At 42.0% G+C, this 18905-nt stretch overlaps 1 protein-coding gene and 1 long non-coding RNA gene across 2 annotated transcripts in view; one reads left to right on the top strand and one right to left on the bottom strand.

The window, feature by feature from the left end:
* The first annotated feature begins 8055 nt into the window (after positions 1-8055).
* Positions 8056-8562, top strand: LOC310683951 (thymosin beta-4-like). Its single transcript, XM_083454433.1, has one exon. The coding sequence runs from the start codon at positions 8113-8115 to the stop codon at positions 8245-8247; it is 135 nt and encodes a 44-aa protein (XP_083310559.1). The 5' UTR covers positions 8056-8112; the 3' UTR covers positions 8248-8562.
* A 2091-nt stretch (positions 8563-10653) lies between these two features.
* Positions 10654-18905, bottom strand: part of LOC310677901 — a 92657-nt gene continuing 84405 nt past the window's right edge. Inside the window, exon 4 of the long non-coding RNA XR_014511500.1 lies at positions 10654-11106. This is a non-coding gene — a long non-coding RNA (uncharacterized lncRNA). The remainder of the gene's footprint in view (positions 11107-18905) is intronic.

The raw sequence follows: 18905 nt of genomic DNA, 5'->3' as shown, positions 1-18905 counted from the left end.
CATGAAACTGAAAAGTACCCATATCCCTATAATGCACTTATCTGGTTGAAATGTACCAACCTCCCACTAAGAAAATTAGCTCTTTAATCATTTGAATCCAAGTAAAGAACTGCTATATCCTAAAGGCATGGAAGTTCTGCACTTCTGAAAGCGCAGAATATTTTCACAAACACAGTTAGAGGCATGGGGCTGTCAGGGAGAACTCTCCTCGTTAATTTTCTGTAATTAAAGAACAATCCAGGTAGGAGCCTAAGCTCTGTTTGTGCTATGCTGTTCTCTAGGTATCAAAGGGATCTGCCTTCCGCTCCTCTCATTGTAAGGCATAAAAATTGCGAGTTCAAAAAGAAAAGGCCAACGTGGGAGGCAGCAGATACGAGCTATAAGTTCAACCGGATTGGCGTACACTACCAGTAGGAGAGATCACCATGTCCCACTGGTCAGCTACTGCCTGCCTTAAGCCAGGCTGCCCCATCCACAGCAGTGACCGGAGGTGGAACAACTACTGGGAGGTGCACAGAGGGGCATAAAACCACCATGTTGAATCTGCAGCAGCAGAACCGGACACCTTCATCTGCCCCAACTGCAACACACAAGTTATTCACACAATAACCCTCTCTAACCAGGATTCCTGACTGTGCAAAAAGTCGTGTGTGCTCAGCAGTAGGCATGCATAGAGAGGCCTCTTTAAAAAATTTTGCAAACTGAATGGAGGTTTGGAGGGAGGGTTGAGCAGGCAGGTACTATCCCATTCCCTGAACATACAGTATAATAATAACAATAATAAGAATAATTTATTTTTTATACCCCGCCCATCTGGCTGGGTCCCCCCCCGGCACTCTGGGTGGCTTCCAACAAAGCACTAAAATACAATAACCTATTAAACATTAAAAGCTTCCCTAAACAGGGCTGCCTTTAGATGTCTTCTAAAAGTTTGGTAGTTATTTTTCTCTTTGACAAGTGGTGGCAGGGCGTTCCACAGGGCAGGTGCCACTACCGAGAAGGCCCTCTGCCTGTTTCCCTGTAAATTGGCTTCTCGCAGCGAGGGAACCACCAGAAGGCCCTCGGCGCTGGGCCTCAGTGTCTGGGCAGAATGATGGAGGAAGAAGAAGAAGAAGAAGAAGAAGAAGAAGAAGAAGAAGAAGAAGAAGAAGAAGAGTTTGGATATCCCGCTTTATCACTACCCAAAGGAGTCTCAAAGCAGCTAACATTCTCCATTCCCTTCCTCCCCCACAACAAACACTCTGTGAGGTGAGTGGGGCTGAGAGACTTCAGAGAAGTGTGACTAGCCCAAGGTCACCCAGAAGTTGCATGTGGAAGAGCAGGGAATCGAACCTGGTTCACCAGATTACGAGTCCACCACTCTGAACCACTACACCACACTGGCTCTCCAAGGTTTTATTTCATTCCCTGAACATATGAATGGGAGGCTTTGGGGAGGAATTCAGCATAGCATTATGGCAATCATTCCAACACCACAAGCTTTTCAGCTCACCAGACAGAACAATTCCCTCCCTCTCCTTTCCCTGCATGCTGTTTTGGGAGTCCTCCCACCCTCCCCGAACCAATCGTGGGAAGCATGCAAGGGGAGGAAAGGAGTGATGCTCTAGCAGAAACCCTTGCACAGACTTCCACTAGTAGGACTAATTAGTTGAGTCTTGCCCTTTGTCATTTTACTACTTGGACATTATAGAGGAGAAACAGACAACAGAGCTGCAACAAAACTAGACAGAGACCCTGAGCATCTAACTGGCCTCTCACAAAATCTGCCTGCGGCTGAAGTTCTTCTCCATGTGCTGCCTTCTTCTGAGCTTAGGTGGGTGACTCTTGGAGAACACAGGAATCTTTTCTGTGGTGGCACCTAAGGGAAGGCTCATAGCTCAGAGTTAACATGCAGCAATTTGCATGCAGAAGATACCAGGTTCAATTCTAGGCACCTCCCGGAAGGCCAGGAAAAACTCCTGTCTGAGATCCAGCCATTGTTGGTCAGTGGAGCTAGATGGAACACTGCAATACAAAGCAACTTCCATATCTGCTCACTCTTCCCATTAATATGCTTGCCTAGCGCCTGTTTTGTTATCTTTTGAGTGATCTCTATTCCATTCATTCAGGTTTTTAATTTTAATCAATGGGATTTGAACCGGAGACATCTTATGCTCTTCTTAGCAACTGCTCTGTGCAAGGAACAAGGGAAGCAAGGTCCTGAAATCTTCCTGGTGCTACGCTGATAGTCGTCCAAGTTCAAACAAATGACAGTGTCTCCCCGCACAATGATTGATGGGGCATTTGGGGGGTGAGCTTCTCCGAGTTGCAGTGTATGCTTGGATTTCCCTCCAACAACCTGAGTCAAATGTCTCCCTCATTCCTAGTTAGAATCTGCTGACCGAGGCCATAAATTAGACATGCAAAAATGAGCTGTAAAAGGGAAGAGGCTTGCAAGTCCTTAAGTGACCCCCCAAACTCCCCAAAATGCCTCCCAGATGATTCCACAGTCAAATCATCTCCACATCATCCCTCTTCCAATAGCACCCCAATTACAAGTACGATTCCAAAGGGAGTCTTCATTGTCCTGATTGAGTGGTATGAAATCCATAAAGTGGCAATTGTCTTCTTTTGATGGGTCCCTCACAAGTTGATGTGGTGATGGATGTCATCACAGGCTACTACTTTTAGCAGTTTGCTCCCCAACTTAAGATTGTACTTCCTTGGAGTAATGCTCAAGGACTTAAACTTTATGTCTGCGTTGCACCTATGAGCTGGACTAATAACTCCTTAATATGGTCTCTTTTATTTCATCTGTAATGAGTCACTCATTTCCCATGCTTCAAATGTCTCTATCCATCAGAAGCAGTCTCATTATTCTGGGTCCTGTCCCTGGTAAATCATGCTCTCTTTTTTTGTATTTTTGGAAAATATTTTTGGGGTGGTATAGGGGGTGCTGGGAGCTATAGATAAGGCTCTTCAACACCTAATTATAACTGTTCAGTGATAAGTGAAGTCAGTTGCGCTGTGAGCATTAAAACCACCTATTAAACATTCCTATGTTTTATAATGATGTTTTAAAAATGTAAGCTACCTTGAGTCCCAATTTGGAGGAAAGTGGGATATAAATACAGTGGTACCTCTAGTTGCAGACTTAATCCATTTTGGGGTGCCATTCTCACCCTGAAAAGCCCACAACTAGAGAGCCTCTTCCGTGCATGTGTGCGGCGCAATCGAACGCTTCTGCGCATGCGCGAAGCGCACAGATCACTTTTGCGCATTCATGAAGCATACAGATCACTTCTGCGCATGTGCGCATGGTGAACCTGGGAGTAAACACTTCTGGGTTTGCTGCGTTGGTGAGCTGAAAGTCCGTAACAAGAGCGGAACGCAACTAGAGGTACCACTGTATACTTAATTTTTGTTTTAAAAAAAGTTTCTTTTAATAAAGGAGATTGTTAGATTGGTTTATTAACACTTTTTTTTTTTTTTTTTGCTTTAGAAGGCAGAATAGACCAAATGAGTGCAGATTGCATAACCCTCCATGTGCTATAGTGTACACCTTCCAAGTGTCCCTCTTTTCCGGGGACAGTCCCGGATTTACAGAATTTGTCCCAGTTTCTGATCTGATCCTGGAATGTCCTGCTTTTCCTTAGGTTGTCTCTATTTTCATCAGAGAAATGTTGGAGGGTATGGAGTTATGCGACCCCTGAGCCAAGGGAATTAGTAACTATACAACCTTTAGAAGACATCTAAACTTGCAGCTCTATGCATAGGCTCCCATGATTGAACAACTCCAAATATAAGACTATAAAGGAAGAATTCTAACCCAGCACCTGAGGCGAACCACAAAATAGTGCCCTCTCCCTGCCAGTGAACAAGTGATGAGTGAAGATCTACACCAGAAACAAGGGGAGACCAAAGATCTACACTGGGATCTTCTGCCCCTGTAGATCAGAAGCCACCTTACCTTGACTTATGGGTGATGAGCTGGCCATGCAACATGGCTCTCAATAGCCTCCCACATTGGGGTGAATATAAATAGATTTTTTTTAATTTTATTTTTTGCCAAAAGGCCATGCCTTAATGCCTTTAGAAGCTGAAAAGAATCCACGCATGTTATTCCTGTACTTAATTTCCTGACTGAATTCGCTCTCCCGTTCCTATGGGTCCCTCCACCACCATGGCAATCTATGCTGTTGTTATTATGGTGGTTATTTCATCATCATCATCATTTTCTTCTTCCAAAATCAGAACCCCCCTTTTTTTTTGTGGGGGAGAGAAAATCAAAATCTGGGTTTAGTTAAACTTCCTCCACTGTTTCTGGCACTTGTCCTCAAAAAAAATAAAATAAAAGAATTGAATACGGGGTGGAAATGCTAATTAGCCCCTGTCACAATTCCTGCTGCTGATGAAAGAATTCGCCGTATGCAAATCAGGCTGCAGCTACCCTGAGCGTGTCAGGCCTTGCCTCCCCTGATAGAAATTGACAATCCCCGGGTTAAAAGGTAAAAGATGATCTCTCCCCTTTCTTTTTCACAACACTGTTTTCTTTCCGCTCGGACCAGCCTAAGGTGCGCGTGTTAATAAAAGAAACGAGAAAGGCAGGCAGATTCTTCTCTATTAATCGCACACACTTTGCTCTGCAGCCTAGTCCCTACACTGAGGCTAAAATGGGGATTAGTGGCTTTCAAACATACGTACAACTTGTACTGGGCGAGTGTCTTTTCAAATGCATTTTAAAGGGGGAAAGAGGAAGGGCTGTGTATTCAAAACAATCGTGCCAGCTGCTGTAAAATATATGAAAAGGAACAATGAATGGTTGATTCAGATATTGTGGGCTACTCTGAGCCTATGCATATGACTGCAATGCATCTATATCTATATATCTATACATCTATATAATATTTATTTAATTAAATATTTATTAAATTCATCCGAGGATCACAGAGTGGTTTACAGTATAAAAACGCAAAAATACATAACATAATAACAACATAGCACTTGGGTAACAATAACAGCACAGCATAAATGTCCACAAAATTTATTTTCGTCCCCTTCCCCCTTTTATTTAATTTTAAACCACACCATCCTTGATAACAGTCTTTCCTAGCTTTATCCTCCACAAATGTGTCTAACCCACTAGTAAAGCTGCCACTTCATCCTGTGGCGTCAAATTCACAATTTAACTTCCTGCTATGTAAAGAAGTATTTTCATTGGTCTGTCCTGAATCTTCCAATATTCACTTTTACTGGAAGGGTTAGAAAAGGATGGAGGAGGAACCTGCAGGTCATGAGGAAAAGAGCCATAGCCTGTGCTATGGTTTTGTTTTTTCCTCAACTGAGAGAGAACTAGCAGCAAATTACCGTAAGAGATGCCGGCTTGAATAGAATATTGTGTGGGAGAGGGCAGGTAAGTCCTGCCCCACATATTTCATCACAAGATGAGCTGCAAGCACACCATTGGAATGGCAATGTCCATCAACTTTGGGGGCCCAGTCCCCTCAAATATTTTATTGGGGTGGGACAAAGGGACTAGGAGTTGGGTTCTATGATCACCAGTGAACTTAGCAGAACCAGAGCTGAAGGGCTGAGCAAGAAGGCACTCGGGGACAGAGGAGAACTGTAGCAGCTGGAGATCGTTTTTGGAGTTCCTTGCTGGCTAGGACAAGCACAGGCCAAAGTTTGATGAGGCAGCTGGAAAAGATATAATTTTCAGGATCATCCAATGACCCTGGCACAGGTCACTGAGTTAAGATTTACAACAGTGCCGGGGCCAGTGGGTTGCCTTCTTAGTTATTGTATGGCACAGAGCAGCTATTGACTCCTATGAAGGAACCAACACCAAAACAAGTTGTAAGCAAGGGAGCAAAGCTCATTCGGTTTGTGAGTGTGGGTGTCTGGTGGGATGCACAATTGGCCAATGATGAAGGGAGTTGGAGTCCTACAACATGTGGAGCATGTATGGTCAACATGGGATCCTCCAGATGTTTTTACATTCCCCATCATCCCTGATGATTGACCATACTGACTGATAGGCATTGCAGTGCAGAAGTTCTGGAGGGTCACCGCATTGGCTCCCTGGATTAGAAGACACCTGGAAGAGCTCCTGCTCTGTGCAGATAAATCATGTGGCCTATCTATTTCCATTTCTGGTTGACTCCCCCCCCCCCCCCGTCTGCATTCTTGCTCCCCCTTCTGGATTAGTTCACAATTTAAGACTAATCTGAAGAGTCAAAAGTGCGTATGGAAAATATGTTATAATAATTACTGCACACAAGCTATAAGAGGCACAAAGTGTTCATAAAAGATCAAGATAGATGAATTTTCTTAATAAGTGGCTAAAACAGCCTCGGAATTTCCGGAGCTATTTTGCTGCTCAAGGGTTTCCAATGCAACGCTCTGATGATAGAAGAACCACTTCTATCAAATATTAAGCTACTGTAAATTTACTATAATTGAATAATTTGCCTCTTAGCTTTGGTTCACTAAAACTGTAGCAAGGTTCTCATCACTAAGTGATCGTTCTGCAGTCTGTTTCAATATATGTCATGTCAGACAAGGCTCATATATAGTACCATTTAAGATTTAGTAATTCCAAAGCCAAGGGACCTTGTAAAAGATCTGGATGATTGACCATAAAGTATGCACGTATTTAGTCATATTAAATTACGATTAGAGCTGTGAGCTTCAGATTTAAATACAAAATTGATAAATCTTTCCTACTTTAGAAAAGTACAATCTCATGCAACTCAGACTGAAAATGAGAAGGGATTCGTAGGGAAAAAGAGTGAGCAAACGCCATACAATTTCTGTAGATTTTATAGATTTGTTTGGCTAGGCTTGCTCCCACTCTGGGAAGGCTCTGAAATGCAGAGCTTTAGAATGGGATACTTTACACAATGAACTTGATCAAGCCTGGCCATATAGCATCCAGGATAACACACAGTGGGATGAAATATTTGAGCCAGTGTATATTCCTTGATTTGACCCAGCAGCTAAAAAGAGAACCCATGGCAGCAGGTATCACATCTAAGAGTGATCTCTATGCATATTAAGTTCCTCTATAAGCCCCTCCCTGTCCCATCAAGGAATTGCTAGAAAGTAAGGATTGGTAGGATTATAACTCCATGAGGGGTAAACTACGTTGCCCAGGATTTTTTTGTGGGGGAAAATAGGCTTTGAATGGGCTTTAAAAGTAGAGTCAGTATGCAACCATAGAACAGTAGAATCACAGAGGACCAACAGAAGCTTGAACATTCATGCACTTCTGCCACATGCACACATTAGCATGTGACACTGTCATGTCCCAGTGCTGGCATGAGGAGGAGTGGTTCAGATGATAGACCACTCACTCCACTTGTTGGGGAGCCTTCATCACCCTTTCTGCACTGCTTCCATTTGAACTATCCTTGGGAGTCTGAAGACGTTACCCTGACCCACGAGCATGCAGCATCATGTGACTATAGAACAGGTGATAGGTCCTCTACATACTGATAACAGAAGTTCCAGAAAGATGGAATTATGCGAGGGTCAAGCCCTGCCAGTCTTTTTAAGGGTTCAGTGGGCTAAACACCTGCTTAGACAACATATTCCAAAACCTAGTAAACGGAGCCCACTGAGAGCATCCCAGGGCTTTGGAAAGCTCTTGAAGGACAGGTGCAGCCATGGCCAATGACAATGCATGCAATCCACCATTTTTTTCATAGTAAAGGGCCTCATACCAATTGTCTGCATGCATGGCCTAACTGGAAATTATATTGCAGATGTGTAGGAAGAATGCAAGCAACTGTTTTTACTATTCACATTTAAGAGGACAAAAGGGAAAGCCAGCATCACATTACAATTGGCTTCTTAAAACAGAAAGGGCAAAGCACAAATGAGGAAGGCTAATTTTGAGTTTTTTCTAACATTAGAGGAAACACCCAACTCATCATATTCTACCTACCTTCTAAAAGCCACCAATATAACCTTCAGAGGTGTTTCTCCATTGACCCAGCTAATTGGAATTGCATATTAACTTTCAATGTTGCCTGTAAACCACTTTGAGCATCTTCCTTTGGTTAGAAATGCAGGTATGGAAAAGAGCGGAATTGTACCTGAAGAGAGCGCATCACTGATCAATCGGCAGATATGTCTGACAAACCAGATATGGCTGAAATCGAGAAATTCGACAAGTCTAAGTTGAAGAAGATGGAAACGCAAGCGAAAAACCCACTGCCTTCGAAAGAAACAATTGAACAGGAGAAGCAAGTCGGTGAATCGTAATGAAATCGGCCCTTCCAAATTATGCACTGTACATTTCACAAGCATTGCCTTCTTATTTTACTTTTTTTAGCAGTTTTAACTTTGAAAGATGCAAAGAGGTTGGATAAAGTTTGAATGACTGTACTGCCCCTTTCACATCCTAAAAAACTTAAAGAATAGAGAGAACTACTGATGCTGTGAACGAAGGCACTGCCCTTTCCATCTGCCTGTCCAACTTGGTCCTGGTGGCATGAAAGAGCTTGCATGTGTCTTGAAAGAAGATTCTGGGAAGTGATTACAGTAATCTAGTAACACCTGAACATATGCAAAGCTGTACCAAGCTGTAAAATGCAGTTAACCGAGTGCCATTTTTTTTTTTGGTTCAAATTATTTTAATTATTTTTTTAATATGCAAAAATAAAATGTTTTAAAATCTAAAATAAAATAAAATGCAGGTATGAATGAGCTTGGCTCTGTATGTCTGGTGGACATCTCAATACTAGCATAGCTTGAGGTCCAACCCAAAGCAAGACACGAGTACATACAAAGCCTCTTCCACAGCCTTTACCAATGTGGTACCTTCCATATTTCGTTGGACTACAACTCTCATTATTCCTGACCATTGGCCATGCTGGTTGGGGCTGATGGACACTTGAGTACAAAACCTTTGAGGGGAACCGGTTTGGGGAAGGCTGATTGACTGCATCGCTTAAGGCAGATTCCAATGAGTCTCCAATTGGTTCCAATGAAAAATCAATCAAGACTGGAACCACAGATTCACTGCTGAATTGCAGTAATTCCCTCAGACTGTGGAAGGGGGAGACACAGGAAAGTGCTGCTGACAGGCTGGATTCTCTTTCTGAACTGTGCAATCTCTAACTTTTAAGAATGTTTTAAAATCTAAAATAAAATAAAATGCAGGTATGAATGAGCTTGGCTCTGTATGTCTCGTGGACATCTCAATACTAGCATAGCTTGAAGTCCATGAGATTGCTTTTCTCCTCCTCGCCATCTCTTTTCCCTTTTGTGTTGTGTCTTAGGTTGTAAACCTGTCTTCAATTTCGTCTTTAAGTTCTCTGGTATCTTTTCTGATGGAAGAGCTGATGAGAGTCGGAATCCAGCCTGTTTTCTGACCCCAACATTAAACAAACAAACCCACCTCCATCATGCCTCTGAATACCAGTTGCTAGCACGGCTGTTGCCATGTACTGTTTTGGGGGCCACCTGGCCCTTCCTGTGTTCTTACCACAGCTATTGCTGGCATTAACAACCTCCAACCATCCCTTGTTTTCAATTTCTTCCCCCTTTCTTTCTGCTGCTCTGTAGCATAAACAGTGTTTTCCAAGAAAATAAAATCATAATGCTACCCTCTTAGAAGCCTGAGTGCAGCCAAGGGTGTTAGAGCACTTTTTGATTACATCAAAATTGCCTAAGACAAGACTGACTGCTTCATTGAGTTAATGCAGCTGTGGGATCTGAAAGACACTGATGGAAATAACATTGGCGCTTTCAAGACGGTTCTTTAAGACGAATGTAATGCCAACCTTGGCTGTGTTTAAAGATGAAAAATAGGCCCATGAAGGGTGAGAAATGGCAGTAAATGGCAAGCATGATTTTAATGGGAAAGCATCAAAAGAGTTTATTTTCCATAGCAAAAGAAAACTTGATAACCATTTAGCCCTACTGAACTCAATGCAGAAAATGCTAATAACTGTCTAATGAAAAGGCAGCTGGTACCTGGGATTTCAACATAAACATACAAATGAGCTGTTGCCAGAAAGCTTGCCACCTGGCACATGTCCAGCGTAACCTGTTATTACTGAACACAAAGTCTTCTAAAGGTTTCGGAAAACACCCAAGCCCCTGTTAGAAATTACCCTCCAAGGATGCATGGAGTGGGAGGTGGGGGGCTCTGCCCCATGCCCTTATTTCCATTGTCTCTGTCCCAGACCCTTCACAAATGGACAGAAGGTCTGAAGGGGGAGACCTCTTGAATAGGCAAAAATTTGAAAGATTGAGAACTCTTTGACACACCCAGAAATGCCCATGACCACCACCACAGAGCAGTGATTAGTTCTCTGCTCTAAGTCTGTTGTTCATGTGAGTATCATAGAGAAGACTATTCCATCTGAAGAAGTATGTCCTTCTTCATGACTCTCTCTTGATAGCCTGGGCCAGGGCTGGATTTAGGTTTGATAAGGCCCTAAGCTACTGAAGGTAATGGGGCCCTTTATATGTGATATTTTAGGAAGCAGGCTAGCAGGTGCGGCCCATTACTTACATCATAGGAGCCTACACAACACAAAACACTGTTGCTGTATGTAGGTTTTATTTTATTTGTTTTGTATCTAATATTTTGGAAATGTACATCCAGGTTTTTCCCCCTTTAATTTTTTTTTTTGGGGGGGCAAGAGAGTGGGGCGGAGATCAGGTGGGCACCAGCTGCTGAATTCTTCTGCTGGCAGCTATAGACTTCTTCACTCAAGCTGACTGTCAAGATCAGCTTGTGACATTTCTGGCTACTGTAATTGTAACAGAAGTCTTACTATTGTTCTACGGAGAGCCCTTCCAGACGACCTGTTCATTGAGCATTCATCCCAATTTGATCGCACAAAGCTTACTCAGAGATTAGACAATGGTCTTCATTGAGCATTTGTCCTGATTTGTTTGTGGGGAGGTTATACAAGAAGAACCATTCATCCTGAAATCATCCTGATTTGATTCTGTGGTTGATAAATGCCTTCTGATGAATCACTGATTCATCAATTTGAGAAGGATGTTGACAAGCTGGAACATGTGCAGAGGAGGGCAGCCAAGATGATCAAGGGTATGGAAACTAAGCCTTATGAGGAGCGCTAGAAGGAGCTGGGTATGTTTAGCCTGGAAAAGAGGAGACTTAGAGGAGATAGGATAGCCATCTTCAAATATCTTAAGGGCTGTCACATGGAAGAGGGAGCATGCTTGTTTTCTCCTGCTCTGGAGGGTAGGAATTGAACCAATGCAAGAAAGACGATTCTGACTAAACATTTGGAAAACCTTTCTGACAGTAAGAGCTGTTCAGCAGTGGAACAGACTCCCATGAGAGGTGGTGGATTCTCCTTCCTTGGGGGTTTCTAAGCAGATGTTGGATGGCTATCTGTCATGGATGCTTTAGCCGAGATCCCTGCATTGCAGGTGGTTGGACTAGAATCTAGATGACCCTTGAGGTTCTTTCCAACTCTCAAATTCTATGATCCCACACTTCAGAGTGTTTATCCATCACTTTCCTAACCACAAAGTCTTTTTTTTTTTTAAGTGGATTTCTCACACTAGAGCAGACATGCACAACTGGTCGGCCGTGATCAACAGGTAGATCCCTGGGTGACACCCCCCCCTATAATAAAAACTCTGTTCACTTCTTCCCCCAAAAAGCTCAGCATCACTGCCAGTTTTATTTTACCGGGAGTAGATCTCAGTCTGCTAATCCACTTTAATAACTTTAATATCAGCAATTTAAATTTCTGGTATAAACTTCATGTCAATAGGCAAGGAGTTCCAATGTACACATTGCTAGAAGTAAATTTACACATGCACATATTTCAGTGCACTGCATTAATTTGCTTAAAAATGCACAACAACAACAACAACAACAACAACAACAATTTTATTATTTATACCCCACCCATCTGTCTGGGTTTCCCCAGCCACTCTGGGTGGCTTCCATCATATATAAAAACATAATAAAACATCAAGCATTTAAAAAATACTGTAAGAAATTATCTATCCCCAGTTTGGGGCAAATAGTTAAACATTCTACAGTAAATCTTTGGAGATCAAGCTTGACTATTGCCATTCCAGAAGCAACAATAATCCAACCCTGATCACTTGAAGGATCTTCCAATATTCTCATTATCTACAGGCTTGGAGAAGAAAAATAATTTCCACTCATCATCTATTTATATATTGATCATAATAATGACTGCAATCAACAATTAGAGTTGGTGCTAAATGTCACTGACATTACACATTTCCCCTCCCCCTTTAAAAGACATCACAATCACAGAAGTGTTATGCATGCAATATTTTGCTTTGACATTTTAATATTTTGCTTTGACATCCAGTAACATTTTTGGCCAACAAAGTCAAACAGAGATATGGAAATCCCTTTACATCTATTTGCAAAACTATCAATCTTAAAATGCAGTTTTTGAATCCTCAGATAAAAAGCTCATGAAATATTTTCTTAAGCGGTATATAAAGCTTGATGTGATGATGGTATCTATTTTTCCTCCCTACCTTTAGTATGGAATTCCCTGATCACCAATGATAGAATAAGATACGAATCTAGCATGTGCAGGATATGCAGCTGGAATAAATAAACTGGGAGGTGGAGTGGTAGATCCTATTATCAACTTATCTGCCAGGGAGAGTGCACATATTGAAACTGTAAATGAACAAAGCAGTGGTCTGCAACCAATCAATAAAGTCCAATAGAGCAACAGCAAGAACCCTAACAGGGGAGCTGACTTGGGCCCCAGCTTATGGGTGCCCAGTCCATGCGACAGCATGATGTCATGTTGCAACGTGATGTCATGACATCATGTGCAGGTCCTCCCCCCCCCCCCGGCCATGGAACCTGACTTCCTGTGCCACCGGAAGTCAGGTTCTGAGGTCTTGCAAGGCCTCAGGCAGCATCCCCACAGGGAGCCCTGTGGTGTGGGTGCTGAGCACCCACAACAATATTGTTTTGGGGTGCTTGGGCACACAGAGCCCCCTATAGTTGGCACCCCTGAACTCAAAAATTAACAAAGAAAATTTAGAAAGTCAGGGAGCGGGGAAACTTCCCTTGTCACCCAAAGGATTTTCAAGGGTCTGCCAATTGAGTATTTCTGGAGGGAATTCTCTAGGCATGTTCCTTCAATGAAGGAAGTCCTCTCTATAGTTGCAACCTACTTAGATTCAGATGTCAAGGACAGTGGGAGGAGGGCACCAGTTCAACGTATGAGTACTGGTTTATGAAGCTCTAACTGGTTTGAGACCCAAAAGATTGCCTCCCCTGATATTAGCCATCTTGAGACTTAAGATCAGCCCATACAGGGGGCTGTTGATGGTACTGCTGGCACTGATCTGTGACAGAACTTTCTTGGTAGTAGTTCCTCCCTGGAGAGTTATGTCTGTCTCCATCAAAATTACCAAGTAACCAATTCCCCCTAATATAATACACTTTGTATGTTATTCTCACTAATATATGGGTGGTTTTTTGTTTTTGTCTTTATTTATTTATGGTTTTCAATTTTATACATTTCACTGATTTTACAATCATTTTAAGATTTCAAAACTTGACTTCCTCCCCCCTCTTTCTCTGGTTCCTTATATTTATTTTTAATATTTTCTGCATATCCAAAATAACTTAATTTGCTCATTTATGCATCTACTTTAAATATATACTCTTATAAAACTGCAGGTTATTACAATAATCCTGCCAATGTTCTTAGTTGTTTACAGTTTATTTGTAAATATTCAATAAACCATTTCCATTCCTTTATAAAAGTTTGTTATCTTGATTTCTTATTTTTCTGGTAAGTTTTGCCATTTTTGCATGTTCCGTAAGTTTTTGTATCCATTCTTCCTTTGGACTCCCCCCCCCCCCAATTTTTGGACTACTAACATTCTTGCCGCTGTAGTCGCATACATGAATAAATTTCTTTACAACTTGGGTAGTTCTGTCCCTTTAATTCCCAAAAGGAATTCCCTATTTTAAAAATCCATATATAGAGAATATATGGATTTTTTTTGGGGGGGGGGGGGTTACACATTATTTAGCTGGAGAACAGCATTGCAAAATTCAGATAAGGGCAAATTTTGAACGATGGCTGTGTTTCATTTCTCATGTAGTTTCGGAAAGTGTGAATTTGATGGGTTCCCCTTTAAATGTGAACCAAATCAAAGTTCTCTCCCACCTCCATTCTAAACGGACCTTATAGTTATACAACATGGATGTGTGTAGGCTCTGCTGAGACCATTATCTGAATGTATGGAAGTGGGCACTATCCTGTTTCCATCTCCCTTGCCCACATTCACCCAACACATATACTCTAGGAATATCGCTGTGCCAAGATCTCTTCTTTAATTTCTCCAAGAAGATATTCCCTGTTCATTTCCACAACTCAACATGGAGAACCTTGCTCACTCGCTTCATGCTATTTTTTCAAACACCAGTGGCTTCTAAAGCATTTCTTTTTAAAGCAGAATTCAAAACTTCAGGAAATCATGCTCTGTCACCCTGCAACTCCTTAGAAAGTGTCCTCAGAAAAAAAAAAAGGAAAAGGAAAAGAAAGGAAAAGATGTGAGCATGAACAGAGGGCTAATTCTCAACTCCCATTAGCCTCTACAGTTTCTTACCAAAAAGGGTTAATTGCCTATTTAATAAAGCCTTGGGAGGACACCATTCTTCTGTGTCAAATACTATTTTCATCCTGCTCAGGCTCATTATAATGACACACAACTGGACAAATGGGGAAAAACACCCATGGCACAATTTCTGCCAATGAATATTTCAGTAGGTGCCTCTTGGCTAAAAGTCTAGATAAAAGCCTTGCTCCAGGCAAATTAAGAATGGGAGAAAATACTTCTAAGTGCCTAAAGCTTATGAGAAAAGAAGTGGCATAGACCCCTCAACATGATCTCTTCAACTGAAAAACCAAGAGATCACAGCAAAAGGCAATTACATTGGCTCATCCCTTGTGTTTCGAGCCTGTATTCTGCTGACATATACATCAGAGCGTTCCAACTACCAACTGTGCTCAGATGCATACATTCAAGTTGCTTGTTATTTGTTGCAAACATCATCACTACTTCTCTCTCTTTTCTCTTCTTTTCCGGAGTATAGTTTGGGTGCTTTGCTAAACTCAAAATGACTGGTACCCTCAAAAAAAATGAGAGGCACAAATACAAGATGGGTGACACCTGGCTTGAGAGCAGTACATGTGAAAAGGATCTAGGAGTCTTGGTTGACCACAAACTTGACATGAGCCAACAGTGTGACGCGGCAGCTAAAAAAGCCAATGCAATTCTGGGCTGCATCAATAGGAGTATAGCATCTAGATCAAGGGAAGTAATAGTGCCACTGTATTCTGCTCTGGTCAGACCTCACCTGGAGTACTGTGTCCAGTTCTGGGCACCACAGTTCAAGAAGGACACTGACAAACTGGAACGTGTCCAGAGGAGGGCAACCAAAATGGTCAAAGGCCTGGAAACGATGCCTTATGAGGAACGGCTAAGGGAGCTGGGCATGTTTAGCCTGGAGAAGAGGAGGTTAAGGGGTGATATGATAGCCATGTTCAAATATATAAAAGGATGTCACATAGAGGAGGGAGAAAGGTTGTTTTCTGCTGCTCCAGAGAAGCGGACACGGAACAATGGATCCAAACTACAAGAAAGAAGATTCCACCTAAACATTAGGAAGAACTTCCTGACAGTAAGAGCTGTTCGACAGTGGAATTTGCTGCCAAGGAGTGTGGTGGAGTCTCCTTCTTTGGAGGTCTTTAAGCAGAGGCTTGACAACCATATGTCAGGAGTGCTCTGATGGTGTTTCCTGCTTGGCAGGGGGTTGGACTCGATGGCCCTTGTGGTCTCTTCCAAGTCTATGATTCTATGATTCTTTCAAAAGCGGTGACTAACTTCTCACCCCTTGGTCAAAAGCAGTGACTAACTTCTAACACCCATTCTCCCTGACAATTAGACATGCTGTCGGGGGCTGATAAGACTTGTAACTCAACAACATCTGGAATATCACAGGTGAGCTACCCCTGGCTTAAAGATAAATTGATGTCCGTGCCTGGCTGCAGCTTCTTCTCATTGATTTAGCTTGAAATTATGATGAAATGACCACATGAAGAGGAAAGAGATTTTCTAAAAAAGTGGTCTTCAACTTGTGGACTTGTGGAACGAGCAGAGAATTTGGGGTGAGTGCTGCTACAGTATAATACTTTGGACTCCACTCCCATGACCCCCTGACCACTAGAGTCAACAACATCTGGAGGACCACTGGTTCCCCGTCCCTTGGTTTTACTGCTAGACCCCCCCCAATAACAATATGAACAATTTACTGAGAGCCGAGATGTCATTAAGACACACATTTGTCTGCTCTCATTCTGCACCAAAGCTTCTGTATAGTGATGTCCTGTCACAGGTTTAGAAAACCATATATATATATATGTATGACCTACATTGGCTCCCAATATGTTTCCAAGCACAACTCAAAGTGTTGGTGCTGACCTTTAAAGCCCTAAATGGCCCCAGACCAGTATACCTGAAGGAGCATCTCCATCCCCGTCGTTCAGCCTGGACACTGAGGTCCAGCTCTGAGGGCCTTCTGGCGGTTCCCTCACTGCAAGAAGTGAGGTTACAGGGAACCAGGCAGAGGGCCTTCTCGGTGGTGGTGCACTCCCTGTGGAATGCCCTCCCATCAGATATCAATGAAATAAACAACTATCTGACTTTTAGAAGACATGTGAAGGCAGGACTGTTTAGGGAACTTTTTAATGTTTGAAGTTTTGTCGTATTTTTAATATTCTGTTGGGAGCCGCCAAGAGCGGCTGGGGAAATCCAGCCAGATGGGCAGTATATAAATAAGTTGTTGTTGTTGCTATTGTTGTTGTTTTAAATTATGTTTTATCATGTTTTTAATATTCTGTTGGGAGCTGCCCAGAGTGGCTGGGGAAACTAAGCCAGATCAGTGGGGTATAAATAAGTAAGTTAGTAAATAAATAAATAAATAAATAAATTTACAACAACATTTTAGAAGTTTGTTCTGCAGTCTGGTTGTGCTGGCTAAATATGGCTTATAGCTCCATGCGTGGAGTAGTGGTTAGAGTTTTTGATTCGCACCCGGGTTCGAATTCTCACTGGGCCACGAAGCTCACTGGAATGTCCTTCGGCCAGCAACTGCCTCTCAGACTTGCCTACTTCACAGGGTTATTATTGTGGGGATTAAATGAGGCAGTGGAGAACCATATATGGCACTTAGAGCTCCTTAGGAGAAAACGTAGAATATAAATGCAATTAAATATAAATATGAGTTGGTAGCTAACAGCACAATATTAACCATGACTACTCAGAAGTAAGTCCTATGGAATTCATTGGGGCTTACTCCCAGATAATTGGAATTAGGAATGCGGCCTAACTCAAATAATGGTTTCACAATCTTCTGAAAACTTGAATTAAAGAAGCCTTTCAGTGATGGATGCGGAATTCACAAATGACTTCTGTGCTATCTGTAAATCTTTATAGTTATGTATCTTCATATTTATTGCTTTGAAAGCTGGTTCACTTTGTGGATGATTAAAAAAGGAACCTATTCCTTTCTATTCATCACCCAAGTCAAAAGCCTTAAATAAGCAATACTTCTCAAAATCCACAGTGTTTTACAATACAAGCCTACTAATGTCTACTCAGAAGTAAGTCGCACTGGTTTCAATGAGGCTTACCTCCAGCTAAGATAGTGTAGGATTGCAGCCTTGGTTTCTGAAGAGGAAGCTAAATTAGCCATTTGTGCTTTGATGGTTAAGTTCACCTATGGAGGAAATTTAATTTTTATGGGAGCTAATAAAAATGATTACATTTAGATGGACTTTTAATGTAACATTGCTCTCAGAGCCAAAATACTTTAAAGTATTTTATTTTTAACACAAGTTGGGATTGCTAATGAATAGTTCACCATGAAACCACCTTTGGGAAGCTTCGATAGATTAGCAGTCCTTGCATTTTATGTTATTTTCATTTTTTTCACGCCATGGTTAAAACCCATTTTAAACAGAGAATTTATTAATAATGAAAAATTAAAAGTATACCCACAGTCTCCAGATATATGGGCAATAGTAAAAACAGTCATAGATTTGAAAGAATAGTAAGGATGGTGCAGCTCGGACTCTTTATATATTCATAGAATCATAGAATCATAGAGTTGGAAGAGACCACAAGGGCCATCGAGTCCAACCCCCTGCCAAGCAGGAAACACCATCAGAGCACTCCTGACATATGGTTGTCAAGCCTCTGCTTAAAGACCTCCAAAGAAGGAGACTCCACCACACTCCTTGGCAGCAAATTCCACTGTCGAGCAGCTCTTACTGTCAGGAAGTTCTTCCTAATGTTTAGGTGGAATCTTCTTTCTTGTAGTTTGGATCCATTGCTCCGTGTCCACTTCTCTGGAGCAGCAGAAAACAACCTTTCTCCCTCCTCTATGTGACATCCTTTTATATATTTGAACATGGCTATCATATCACCCCTTAACCTCCTCTTCTCCAGGCTAAACATGCCCAGATCCCTTAGCCATTCCTCATAAGGCATCGTTTCCAGGCCTTTGACCATTTTGGTTGCCCTCCTATTATTGGTGAACATACTTGTTTGACTTGGTAAAGTTGTGCCATGATGACCCAAGTGTATTTAATTACATTTCTGTGGTCTGTTTTAATACTCAAGAGAGAGAGAGAGAGAGATGTGCATGTGCATGTGCATATGTATGTATAAGATGTACTCCCCCTGCACATAAAAATCTATTTGCAAGCAGTTTGTATTCAATTGTATCTTCCAGCTGACAGCTGGCCTTCAAAGGGGCTTAGCTTCAATATGTCACCTGATGCCTTAAAGATGTCAGGTGATTGACAGTTGGGTGACCCCACCCACCCACCAGTCAAAATTAG

Source organism: Podarcis tiliguerta, assembly GCF_965153285.1.
Source record: "Podarcis tiliguerta genome assembly, chromosome: 1".
NCBI lineage: Eukaryota > Metazoa > Chordata > Lepidosauria > Squamata > Lacertidae > Podarcis > Podarcis tiliguerta.
Note: the sequence above shows the minus strand (reverse complement) of the source record. Positions and strands in the feature narration are given on the sequence as shown.